Below are 13,718 nucleotides of genomic sequence, written 5' to 3' on the forward strand. Positions count from 1 at the left end.
CAGGAGGAAAAAAATGCACATTTGATGACTGAAGAGAGGTGTATGGACACAACTGGGGACTACTTTATAGTATGTGCATTCTACTCCCTGGGGTTTATGCCTAGGATCAGATTTGGATACATGTGTAAGGATATGTCAGCTGTGCTAGCTAGTGGATATATTTAGACAAATTGAGTTCATTGGTAGAACAATTGAATGGGGGGGGCGGAAGGCATTGAGGGCAATCATGAATGTCAGGGACAATGGAGGAGGAAGATGGGACATGGCAGAGGGTGGGGATGGGGAACCTAGGATGGCAAAACAAAAGGCAAGGTATGCAGGACACAAAAATTGGGAAATCATTTGCTGAGAACATATATGTTGATGTGCTTGATTGAGCCAATGCACAGTGTATTTTGGATGGAAAATTCATATGTGTGTTGTGATGAGAAAAGAAAAAAAAATTTATAATAATAATAAAAAAAAAAAAGAAGTGAAGGCTCTAGATAAGGCTAATCAGGTTTAAAAAAAAAAAAAAAAAGAATGTCATTGGATTGGTACCATGTTCCTCAACTATGAAACATAAATACATGGGATAAAGAATAGTTTCTCTTGGGAACCAGCAGTTAGCGTAATGGCTATGTCGCTGGACTCCCACGTAGTCGACCGTGGTTCATGTCCCGGACCCGGTGGCTTAAAAAACTCATGCTGGGCGCGTGTGTGTGTGTGCCCAAGATCCCGAGAGGAGAATGGAGGAGAAGGGATTGCGGCGTGACCATCCCCCCTGGGGGGTGATTTCTCGCTTTCTGTCTATATGTCTCTCTCTGTCTGTCTGGCGAGCGCATGCGCCCTACAGTGAAAATCTCTCAAAAAAAAAAAAAAAGAATAGTTTCTCTTGATAAACAGATACTGTAGACAGTAAAATAAAATAAAATAAAATCATATAAAATTTTTAAAAAAAGGTAATACCTTTACATATAAAGGTGGCAAGGGGATTTAGTAGGATGGCTGGCCAGTAGAAGATTTTGCTCCCCACCACTCTCCACCTTTTGTCTCCTATGTCTTAGTTGCATAGGCCTTTGTTTGCTGCCTCATAAGGCCCCTTTTAACTGAATACAGAACTTATTTTTCTTTTTTATTGAAAAAGGGCATGCATGCTCACCAGAGAGGGGGGAAAAAAGGCACACTCAGTGAGCCAAGGCCATACTTGGCCATCCCCCCACCTCCATTTCTCTCTCTGTCACGATTTTGGTCACACCTACACACTTGCCTAGCATGTTTCTCAAGTTACCACAGCTGAGACTTAAACTGTGATCAACCACGTGGGATTCAGCTACCTAACTACTGTGAAGGGCGAGCCCCACAACAAATTTTAACAAGCACCCAAGGGTGGCTTTGCAAGGCAACTTTACACACCACATAAGGCCACTGGAAAGTCATCCCATTAAGGCATCTGACCCTCTTCTCACCTCCTGGAGGCTTCTTTTGTTTAGGGGCAGCACTTTGGTCTCAGTCAGTGGACTGTTCATCAGTTTGTTCTGCAGGAAGGAGAGCACGCTTATCAGAACCTGTCGGCTTCCCTGGCTGGGAAAGGCTTTCTCAACCTTCCTGTTTCATTTTCTCTTTCACACGAATAAATGTGTTTTCCCTCCTCTCTCCTTCACGCTGCCTCACTGTAATATAGTTCAGCTGCAGAATCTCACCTGCCCCTCTAACCCTTGGAGGAAAAGATGAGGCTCAAGTCATCACTTTTCATGTTGTTGTTTTCCTCCATTTGGACCTAAAATACAAAACAGTCACATTTCAGGATAAAGATCCTTCCACCTCCAAGCAGGCTTGGAAAAGAGGATGGGCCGAGAAGAGATTTTTATCTTGCCACCAAGAAGCTGGCTTACCATTAAAAAACAGCACTGCCTTCACACTAAATCTCAAAATAAAATGATCTCAATATGTACCCAATGTAACTGCTTTGCCAACCTATTATCACTCTGGATTACTAAAAGCAGCAAAATGCCGTGTTCCTGCCCAGAGTGAAAGGGATAGCCATTAGTCTGCTAGTTGAAATGAATATCAATTTTTTTTTGGGGGGGAGAGGTTTTTGCTATAGGGAGCGTGTGCTCACCAGAAAGGCAGAGAGAGAGACAGAGAGACAGAAAGCAAGAAATCACCCCCTGGGGGGATGGCCACGCCACAATCCCTTCTCCTCCATTCTCCTCTCGGGATCTTGGGCACGCACGCACACGTGCCCGGCGTGAGTTTAAGCCACCAGGTCTGGGACTTGAACCACAGTCGACCACGTGGGAGTCCAGCAACAGCCATTACGCTAACTGCTGGTCCCATGAATATCAATTTAAAATGCAGATTTATTTTTGCTTAATCACTTAGCAACTCTTCAATATTTGGATATATATTCATCAGGGTGATAACAAAGTTTGAGATCATTCAGAGGTAATGGAATACCCATGTTTAATTCCCTCAAAGAATACTGAGAGAAAATATGTGTCCCTATTCATTCTGCTGTGATGAGTCGCAGAGCCACGACTTCAGTCTGTCCCCTCTCTCATTTCCTATTGCCGCTGTACAGGTCCAGGCCACCATTCTCTCTCCTCTGCTCTCCTCCTTGGCCTCCTAAGTAGCTGTTGGCCCTGCATCTCATTCTGCTCCCTCCAATCCATTCTCTAAAATTATCTTCTTAAAACTTAAACTGATCCTGTCACTCTGCAACTTAACACCCTTTAAAGCTTCCTTTACTATCTGCAAATCCTTTAAGGCTCTGATGAAATCCTGCATGATCCAGCAGCCCCACCTCCTTCCCTGGCCTCACCTCTCATCCCACTCTGCCTCCCTGGCTGTGTCTTCTACTCTGACCTCTGGGCCTTCACACACATGCTGGTCCCCTGTCTGGGATTCTATTCTCACACCTCATTGGTATATCTTCCATGGCTGAACATAAATGGCCCTCCATCAAAAAGGCCTTCCTTGACCTTCCAGGTGAAGTTCAGGACTCCTGGTATATTTCCATATGGTACCCTGACCTTCTCTTATCAGGTAGCTCAGTTATAAATCATTATTCAACAACCTTGAGCCCCAAGAGTATACACACCAGTTCTGTCTAGTTCACTGTTGTACCCTGGGTGCCTAGCACAGGGAAGATATTTAATAAGCACTGCCTGGCTTCACAGAGCTTCGGAGAATTAAGCAGCTACTCTTTTACTGTAACTGTGAGCTCTGATGTCTTTGATTACTCCAGGAGCCACTGGGATTGAAGATCGACTGCAGGAAGGAGTTCCAGATACAATAGCTGCTCTTCGTGAAGCTGGGATCCAGCTCTGGGTCTTGACTGGAGATAAGCAGGAGACAGCGGTCAACATCGCCTATTCCTGTGGACTACTGGATCAGACCGATACAGTTTACTCCATTAATACAGAGAGTCAGGTGAGGCCAAATAAGGACCAGATATTCAAGTACAGAGCAGCCCCTCAGCAACAGGTGAGGCTTATAGGTGAGGTCTGGTACAAAGAGAACCACGCGCACTACAGAAACATTGTGGAACTCTGGAGCTTAGCAGGCCTCAGAAGACATCGAGTCCAATATCCTCTACCTCATCCCCATTCATGGTTTACCTGTCTCTTTTGTCTTACTTCTAACAATACTTATTAGAAAGCTTTACCTCTCCCAAATTCCACCCTTGGTCCAATCTTCCCATTTTACCATCGAGGAAACTAAAGGTCACTGGAGCTAAGTCATCTGTCCCGGTTTCACCCTGCTAGTTTCCAACAAAATTAAATCTAGAACTCTGTGCATCTGCTGGGTCAGTGCTACGTACACTGTTTGCTCACAAAACCTCAACTATCGGTTTCTTACTACCAAAGATTAATTCATCCATTGAGAAAGCCCCAATTAAATTGGAATTATTCTGAGTTTAACACCACCAATTTATATGTCAAATTAGTCTGCCACAGAGTAGAAACCTGAAGGGAACAATACATGAAGCCAGTAAGTTTTAATGGGATGGGAGAGAAAAAGAAGCAAAATTCTAAAACTGCAGTGTGCATCAGATTAGGTTGGAGTACGGAGGGCAGGCAGGGAGTGAGGTTTCAGGAAAGGGCTGTGTGCAGCCTGAAGAAGCATATCCAAAGTTCCAATATACTGTGGCCTAGCCTGGCAGCACTCTCTGCAGCATACTGTGTTGCAGTGCTAGAAGCCACACTGCTGACCAGATTTGGATCCCTGAGGTCAGCCTGAAAATGTGTGCCTGGGCACCCAGGATCCTAAGGAGCTGAAGGACTGGGGAGAAGGGACTACAGCATGATGAGACCCTGTTAAGAGTGCTTTCTCTTTCTCTATTTCTCTCTCTCATGCACGTATCCATACACTATCATTAATACAAAAAGGTGTATTTAGGAGGGAAAATCTACTTTAACAATGTAAACTGCAGACAGTAAAGTTTCATCATCTTCATGGCTAATAAATATGGGAAGTAGGCACTGAGATATAGTCTCCTATCAGAAGGGAGGAAAGATGGGATTCAATTAAGGAAATTCCAGGAAAGCCCAGCAGTCCAGGAGTGGGAAGCAGAGGGCACCTGCAGGCCTAGGGCATACCATAGGGGAAGGATGCAGAAGAAGGAGGAGACCAGAAGAATGAAAGCAGCCAGAAAAGGAGGCAGGGAAGACACTCCCCTCTTTCAGTTTTGTTTAAGGCTGATCCAAACCCAGAATAAAAGTTTGGGGACAACATTTATATTTTATTTGTAGTCCATAAAGAAACCATATACACATATTAAAAAAAAAAAATCCAGCCCAGTTGCCCAGCTGCAGTGACACACACAGCTATGACACTGCGCTGCACAAGCCGGGGCCACATGGGAGGTCCAGGTTAAATTCCTCATCCATCCTAGAGGCCAGGAATGGTGGTATAGGCCTATGGTCCTAGTGACCTGGGAGACTAAGGCAAGAGAACCACAAGCTTGAGACCAGCCTAGGCAACACAATGAAACTAGGTCTGAAAAAGGACCAATGGTTATCAGGACCAGGTAATGACACAAGGTTAATGCAACTAGACCTATATGAGAAGGTCCGAGGAATCTTGAGGTCTCCCTGTACATGTCAGGAGCATGCACATGTGTGCCTGTGATCCAGACTGGCTGGCACTGGGGGTGGATTGCAGCACAGAAGCCCTGTAGGGGTGATTATATCTCCTTTCTCTCTTCTTTTTCTCTCTCTGAAGAAAGGAACGTTTTTTCTGGCTTAAAAAAGAGCTGGGCATGGTGGCATGCCACCTGTGGTCCCAGCTGGAATGCTACAGCAGGAGGAACACAACATCGTGAGACCCTGTCTTTAAAAATAAAATAAAACACAGAGTATAGAAGATGAAAAATGCCTTAGGTTATTTGGATGAATCGGAAAAACCACCTACTTTCCTGCCAGGTGTATGGATTATGCTAAGATTAAACTCCAATGAAATTTCAAAATGAAAATAATCTTGGGGAAAACTTTGGCTTTAATAATATACTTAGGAAAAAAGTAATTTGCAGCTTGCTTGAATGTCTGTTCCCTGTAATAGAGTTGATACCTGCCTGTCCTGCTCTCAACAGAAACTCCATTTGCAGTGATCCTTTCGCTCTAGGTAATTCTAGAAGGAGAATATCTACGAACCTATGAGACAGCAGTCCTGAGGGGATGGATGGGGCTTCTGTGAATTCTGTTAAATGAAGTACATTCCTGTAGGAAGCTGAAGGTGTTTGTTGATTAACTATCTAAACTTGCCAAGGAACAGGAGGCCACACTCCATGTTTAATCCTGTCATTGTCAATTCTTTTAAAGCTGTCTTCAACCCACCAAAATGGTGCCTGAATTCTTGGCCCTGCCTATACCTCTGGGCCCATTAAACTTGTAGGATTTGTCCTCATCCCCTTGCTGGGAATAAGTGGAAGGTGCATAAATGTTAAGCCAGAAACTAGGGAGATACATTATAAATCTTAGATTTATTTAAATCCCATCTTAATGTAATTACATATTCAGTGGATATTTCCTCCAAGGGCTTTAATTTGCCTAATTCACCATAAATTGATTTAGGGCTACTGCCTTTGTGTGTATCTTAAAACAATAAGCAATTATGGGGCCTATCTAGTCCTCAGGGCACTCATCTATAAAATGAGGGAACTGCTAATCCATCACTAGAAGTGCTGATTTGTCAAGGAATTTTTAAAGGTACTAATATATCAGATAGGAACTAATACTGAAAATCACTATTATTGTTATTATTAACAACATATATTGAATGCTTAAGATGGCCCAAATACCACACTTCTTGAACTTCATTCTTCTCATCTGTTAAATTATGTATTAAAAATAGGTACTTTATGCCAAGCACATGCTTGTCCATAATCTGAGGCTGAATGAAGTCTAAGGGGTGGACTATAGCATCAGGACTTTGTTGGGGAAGCTCACTCTCAATATCTCTCATCCTCCTTCTCTCGGAAAACATAATAAACTTTAAAAATAAATACGGTGACCACAAGGTGGCATAGGAGCAAAACATGGCACTCTGTAAAGGAGACCCACATGGAAAGTTGCTGGTTCACACCTGGAGCCCTTCCTGAGTATGTGAGACATGCATGTGACCATGAGCTGGGTTGGCTAAAGCTAGGGGATGGAGCACAGTGTGAGACCCTAGGGGGTGCTATATCTCTGTTTCTCTCTCTCTCTCTCTCTCTCTCTCTCTTGCTCATAGAATAAATGAATAATTTTTTAATGTACTTTATAGGCTACTGGGAGAATTAAGTAAGATCTTAGAAAGAAGTACTTACTTAGCACAGTACCTGTGTTAGGTGTCTATTGTTGAGAAAACAAATTACCCCAAAGTTTAGCAGCTGAGACAACAGACATTCATTATCTTATGGTTTCTGTAGATCAAGAGTCCAGGAGCCTCTGATGGCTCTGCCTCAGGTTCAAAATTTCTCTTAAGGTTGTTGTCAAGCTATCAGGGCTGTGAGCTTATCTAAAAGCTCAATGGGGTAGGTGATTTGGTAGTGGGAAGAAGTCCTACTTCCAGGCTCACCCACATAATTATGAGAAGTTATGTTCCTTAACCTGTGGGCCTCTCTATAAGACTGCTACAGAACACCACAGCTGGTTTCCCTCAAGGCAAGCCATCCAAAAGGGAGTGAGAAAGAGTGCCAAACTACAAACCACAGTCTTTTTATAACCTAATGTAAAGGGAGAAGTGTCATCCCATCAGTTTTGCAGAATTTTCTTTATTAGAAAGGAGTCATTAGGTCCAGTCCATAGTCAATGGAAGAGCATAACTACCAGGAAGTGGAGGTCACTGGGAACCACCCTAAAGGCCACCTACCCCAGTTACTGGCATACATCAAATATTCAACAAATAGTAACTATTGTGATTATTACTTAGAAAAGCTCAAAATCAGTAACTCCAGAGATTTAATTTTGAAGCTTGTATCTCCAATGACTTGCAGCAGTCATATATTAAAAGAATTGATGTAACTAGTACCAACTGCAACTTCCAGAAGGATCACCTTGACCTTCTGTCAGATAATGCCTCTGGTATAACCACTCATATTTGGAACTACTTCTTATAGACTCTAAGGCTCTTTGCATACTCTGTTGCCTACAGCCCCAGAAGGAAGTCTCAAGAATAATGATCTCTAGCTCTTTTCACTCCAGAAGGAATTATTCCAGATGTCCCCAGATACAAATCTCTACATCAATGTTCCCAAGCCTGTCATTTCACAACTACTTTCACGATTTTTGCTAAAATCCAAATAAAACATATACTGTTTTCACTTAATGATTTTATTTAAATTGGCTCATTCTGAGCATTATTTATTTTCAGAAGAAATGTTTAGCACTCTAATAAGTGAAAAATCATAATCCCTCCAAAAGAACACTGTGAAATGGAGACCATCTGAAATGAAACAAGATTGCTAAAATTGATAATAATGGTTGTCTGCCACAATGTTCTCTATCTTTGTTAAAAGTGATGTTTACAGAAGTTAAAGAGTTATCAGGGATATAATTAGAATCAAAATCTTATTTTATCTTTGATATCATTAAATAGAACAGAATAGAACTGACAAAAAAGGAAGTAACTTCCTATCTTTCAAGGTAAGCACTAAAAAAAAAAATCAGTAAGAAGTTTCTTTCAATCAATAAGACTTCCACATACATGGTCAATTTAAACCAATATAACCAACACTAGATAAGATGGTTCTTAGCAACCTCCATGGAATAGATCAAAGGACAAACACAGGGCCAATATGTTTTGTTTTTTCTATTTTTAACTTGAAAGCCATAGTTCAAGTAGTAATGATCCTGCCTTCACTGCTACGTTTGACTGACCTTGGGTGAACTAACGTTCTCATTGTTCCATTTTTTTCACCTCTAAATTAAGATTGGCAATACACAACCTACCTACCACACAAGAATTTTTTTATGAACCAAAGAGAACAGAAATGACCTGTGAGAAATAAAAAGGAGCAACCCAACATGACATATTTTCATTATTTATCATCATATTAGTACTACAGTAATCCTCCTTATCTATGTGAGTACATTGCATAACTCCCAGGGAAAGCCTGAAGCCACAGACTGTATTTTCTGTACATACATACCTATGATAAAGTTTAAGAAATTAATAACGATAATTACTAATAAACTACAACAATTATAATATAATTCAATACAAGTTTTGTGAATATAGGTCTCTCTCTCTTTCTCTCTCTCTCAAAATATTTTAATGTACTGTAGCGCCAGTGACTGAAACCATAAATAGTTAAACAGTGAGGAAGAGGAGAGTGCTATATTATTACCTTATACCATATTGTATCCATCCCCATCTTTCTGAGCTATTTCTACTCCCTTTCCTAAGCAGTATTTTTGCTCCAAATTAATTATTTCCTTGATGCAGTTTCAAAGTACTGAAGAGAGATATAAAAAATAGAGAATACTTCCAAAGTAATTTCTATGGTAATAATTTTATAACTATCTGACTAAAGAATAAAATGAAAATTTTAATATACATTTCCACAGTTGCTTACTAATATGATATTATTACTTCTCTTTATAGGAAACCTGTGAATCCATCCTCAACTGTGCACTGGAAGAAATAAAGCAATTTCTTGAACCACCAAAGTCAGATTATGAGCTGTTTGGTTTTCACCTCTCTTCTGAGACACCATCCACTACCTCAGGAGCCGGGATTCCAGAATTTGGATTGGTCATAGATGGGAAGACACTGAATGCTATTTTCCAGGGCAAATTAGAGAAGAAGTTTCTGGAGTTGACCCAGTACTGCCGGTCTGTCCTGTGCTGCCGCTCCACTCCACTCCAGAAGAGTATGGTAGTCAAGCTGGTGCGAGACAAGTTGAGCGTCATGACCCTTTCCATAGGTACCCATCATGCTGTAATGTGGGTGGCACTTGGCAGGGATGATCTGACAAGAGGCCTAGACCACAGGTGTGAGGTCAGGGATCAAAGTCAAGGGTCAATGACTTAGGCTAACAGTCACTGTCTCAGAGAGAGAGTTCAAAATAACAATCAAGATGTGACTAGGAAAAAAAAAAGACATGACAACTAGGAAATGAAGCAGAGGCTAATAAAGTGAGAGAGTGAAGCAAAGTCCTTGGGACTTAGCAAGCAAACTAAAGAAAAATTAGGAGTTAAATAGAGGTCAAACCAACAGGACCCTTGAATTCACAACGCCTAGGTAGCTCAAGCAATGTTACCACCAACAACACACACTGAGCCCATCCAATTCTGACAGCATATCCTCCTTCCTTCAGTATTTTACACATGGCAAAACCTCAGGTGTTAGGGATTTGATATTCTTCTGAGTGTTGATGGCTGGTGAAAAGACTTTTAAAAATTGGACTGTCTCATGTTTAATTTTGTATGTTCATTAGGAAATAGGAGAAGGCCAGCACACAGAAAATCCTTAATAAATACTGGCTATTTGGCTAATGAATTACTCAAGGAGACTAAACTTTAATCATGTTGAGGCAGAGAAGTAAAACTATACTTACTTAACACTTTCCAGCAACAACTGAACCTGGTTTATGAGCAACTCCAAGGATGCAGTGTTCATTATGTTCCAGCCATATGTCTCATCATAGTAACCTTCCCCTCCCCAACATTTGGCTCTCCATGTTCCATCTAGATGACAATACTTACCATTTTCCATGGGCCTTATCCTCCTTAGCTTCCAGGCCTTTTCACAAGTTATTTATTTCCCTCTAAGACTCCTTCTTCCAAGTCCACCTAACTTTGCTTTCCTCTAGGGGCTCCCATAACAAACTGCACTCACAGCTCCAAAGCACTGTTATTCCTTCTGAGAGGACCTCCTCAGTAGACCTTGAGTTCCTTGAGTAGAGGGGCAATGTCAGTCTTATTCACTGTTCAATCCCATGCCCAGCACATACCAAGCATGTAGTAAGCATCACATACACTTAGTGGCAGTCTTACAGATGGTACTAGCCTCTCTTCCTCCTACTGAGGTATGAAAGGAGATTTTCTTTCCTGGTATTTTAAACAAGAAGTCTATTATATATTTTGAGTTTTTCCTGGTCCTCAGGTGAAATCAATCAGTTCAGAACAAAAAAAATAGGGTGGGGGTTTAGGAGAGAGGGACCTAAAAACAAGGCAGGGAACAGACCTTTAGCAACTTTAGACCTACTTTTATACTCTGAATTGTGCTCTAGACAATAATCCAGGACTGATTCTCTGAGGTCAGAGATTGGCTTCACTCCCATAGCAACAGAAACAAAACCAGCAGGGCAAGAAATAGCATAGTTCCAACCTCCACTTCTCCTGGTTTGCTAACAGAAGATGTTAAAGGTTGAATTTGTTCTACCATGGGGAATATTAAAATTATACACTGCTATGTGACCAAGAAAAAATAATTGTTGTTAAGAAAAAGGCTACCTATAATGACAAAAATCTTTAAGATTAGTAAATTTGTTGTTAGATAATTAAGGGAAGAATTATTCTGTCTCTCTCCCCAGTTCTATATTCTCTATATAAATAATATAAGTTTAACTGCAGCTTATTCTGAGAAGCTACTGGAAAATGAAGTGAGGCCAGGAAGAGAATGAAGACAATGTAATCTAAAACAGAAGTTGGGAAACAATGGCTTGCAGGTTAAGTCCAGCCCCTTGCATGTTTTTGTGCAAATACTAATAGTTTTTATATTTTTAAATGTAAAATTTATAAAAGACTACTACCTTTCAGCAAGAACAATTCATTTTTTCTTCTTGGCACAAAAAGCCTCAAATAATTACTATAGGACTTTATAGAAAAAGTTTGCTGAAATCCGATCTAGAAGATAAAGAAAGTATCAGGAAGAATCAGGCTTCTGGAGAAGCCTTCATTATATACAGCTATGTTTAGAGTTACACCATCGAATTATATATGGCTACTTACATTAAGTTGAAATTACAAAGAATTTTACCAGTCATCTTTCTTTCTTTAATATTTACTTATTTATTTTTATTTGTTATTATTATTATTTTTAATTTGACAAGAAAAGGAGAGAGAGAAAGAAAGTGAGAAAGCAAGCTACCAGGTCCAAGACTTGAACCATCATCGGCCACATGGGAGTCCAGTACCTTAACCTCCATGCCACCTGCCAGTCCCACCAGTCATCTTTCAATAGTCACAGGTGGCTAGTGGTTTCTGTACTGTGCAAATTTAGATACAGAACATTCCTATTACCACAGAAAGATCTACTTGGCAGTCCTAGTATAGAGGGAGGCCAAGTCCCTGTGTGTGTGTGTGTGTGTGTGTGTGTGTGTGTGACTATGTGTGCATGAGTGTGCATTTCCATGGCCTTGCCTCCAGTTTCCCAAAACAACTCAGTTCATTAAATGGGAATGAATGTAAAGTGATTAAACATACCTCAATACAACAACAACAAAAAGTCAGTCAATCTTAGTTTTCTACATTCAGAAACGAAATTAAATGTCCCTCTCCTTGGACACCACTGACCATCTCTGTCCAAACATTCCAGGTGTGTTGATATGGTCAATATTTCACATTAGGCTGAGTTAGGGGAGCACATTGGGCCTGGAATCAGAAACAGCTGAGTTTTAAATCTCTTAGGTCCCTTCACTAGCTGATCACCCTTGCCATGTTTCTAAATTAATCAAACTATCCATTTGTCCATCAGTAAAGTCCACTGTAATATTTGTAGATCTTTTTTGTAAACTGTAAAGCACTCCCCAAGTCTCTCTTGATTGCCGTTGTATCCCCATCACCTAACTTTGTGCCTAGAAAAAAGACATTCAATAAGTATTTGTTAAATAATAAAGAAAAAAATAGAAGGCGAGCCCATGGCATGGTTGTTAAGGCAGCTGGATCCTAAATGGCCAAATGCATGGTTCAAGTCCCGGACCTGGCGGCTTCAGAAGCATAACAGGAATATGTGCATGGGTTCACGAAATCCCAAAAATAGAGAAAGGAAAAGGTATTGCACCATGACCATTCCTCATGGGGATGTGTATATATGGCTTCTTATCCAAAGAAAAGACATCTCTCAGGCCAAATAGAGTAGCAATCACTTTCTGTAAGACCACGTGAAGTACTGTTATAATAAAAGGATTCAGTTATGTAAATGGGGGCTCTGTCACTGAGCAGTTGGACCAGCTGGATCACAAACTCCCTTTTTTCAGGTGATGGAGCAAATGATGTAAGCATGATTCAAGCTGCTGATATTGGAATCGGAATATCTGGACAAGAAGGCATGCAGGTATTATTCCCTTCAATGGTTCTTGTCTTCTCTACTCTCTTTTATCTTTATTGAATATTTTAAGGGATTTTCTACAATATTGGAAGAATTTCTCCCAGAGAGCTTTGCAAGATTATCAGCTGAAAGTTAGGAGTTTTTCATGGCTATATGTAACCTCTATCACATCCCTACTGTCCAGTCCTTAGAAAATAGAGGGAGATCAAAGAATGTTTACAGCCAGCCAGTGGCATCTTTATTCTAAAGCCAAACAGTACCTATTTGAGGAGGGAGGTATAAGTCTTCTAACTCCATGCTTCCCCCCATACTCTCTGAAGTTGTAATGCCTTCCACAAGCAGTAAGAGGCACAAGGATATTTGAGAACAGTTCTCAATTGTCATTTAATCTTAATGGCTAGATTGACTTATAAATTGCTTGGTACACTTTCATGGTGTACTTAATTTAGCCAAAACTCAACCTGGAATAAGCCTACTAACTTGAGCTGCTGAATTTTCTCTTTAAAACATTTTAACACAGATCCCACTTTGTGGTTTTTGAAACATTACTGTATTGCCACCACAAATGCAGATATCTGGCATTGCCTATATTTGTTGAATAGGATGAAAGAGCCTTCACATGGAGGCTCCAAAATAGTTCTGAGTGTTATCCTTTGTGTATCTATCATATATCAGCATCCTGATAGGCACCTCACATTTATTGTCTCATTGAATTTTAATAATTACCACAGGGCAGGTATGTAACAGGTATGTAGCTATAGTCTCAGCTACTTAGGAAGCTGAGGTAGGATTATGATTTAAGGCCAGTCTCAACAACATGACAAAACCCTGCCACTTAAAAAAAAAAAAAAATTAAGTTTTAAAAACATAATAATCACCACAACCCTGTATGTTAGGAACTGTTATTGCAAATTTTTCAAATGGGGAAACTGAGGCTTAGGGAGTTTAAATGACAAAGTTTCATGTCAAAATGTATAGCC

At 40.5% G+C, this 13,718-nt stretch overlaps 1 protein-coding gene across 1 annotated transcript in view; it reads left to right on the forward strand.

The window, feature by feature from the left end:
• ATP10B (ATPase phospholipid transporting 10B (putative)) overlaps positions 1-13,718 on the forward strand; it is a 132,699-nt gene that overhangs the window by 89,118 nt on the left and 29,863 nt on the right. The window contains exons 14-16 of the mRNA XM_027766957.1: positions 3,230-3,414; positions 9,070-9,391; positions 12,668-12,744. Coding sequence (XP_027622758.1) covers positions 3,230-3,414; positions 9,070-9,391; positions 12,668-12,744 — 584 coding nt within the window. The remainder of the gene's footprint in view (positions 1-3,229; positions 3,415-9,069; positions 9,392-12,667; positions 12,745-13,718) is intronic.

This window comes from Tupaia chinensis, unplaced genomic scaffold (genome assembly GCF_000334495.1).
Source record: "Tupaia chinensis unplaced genomic scaffold, TupChi_1.0 Scaffold143796_1, whole genome shotgun sequence".
NCBI classification, from domain to species: domain Eukaryota; kingdom Metazoa; phylum Chordata; class Mammalia; order Scandentia; family Tupaiidae; genus Tupaia; species Tupaia belangeri.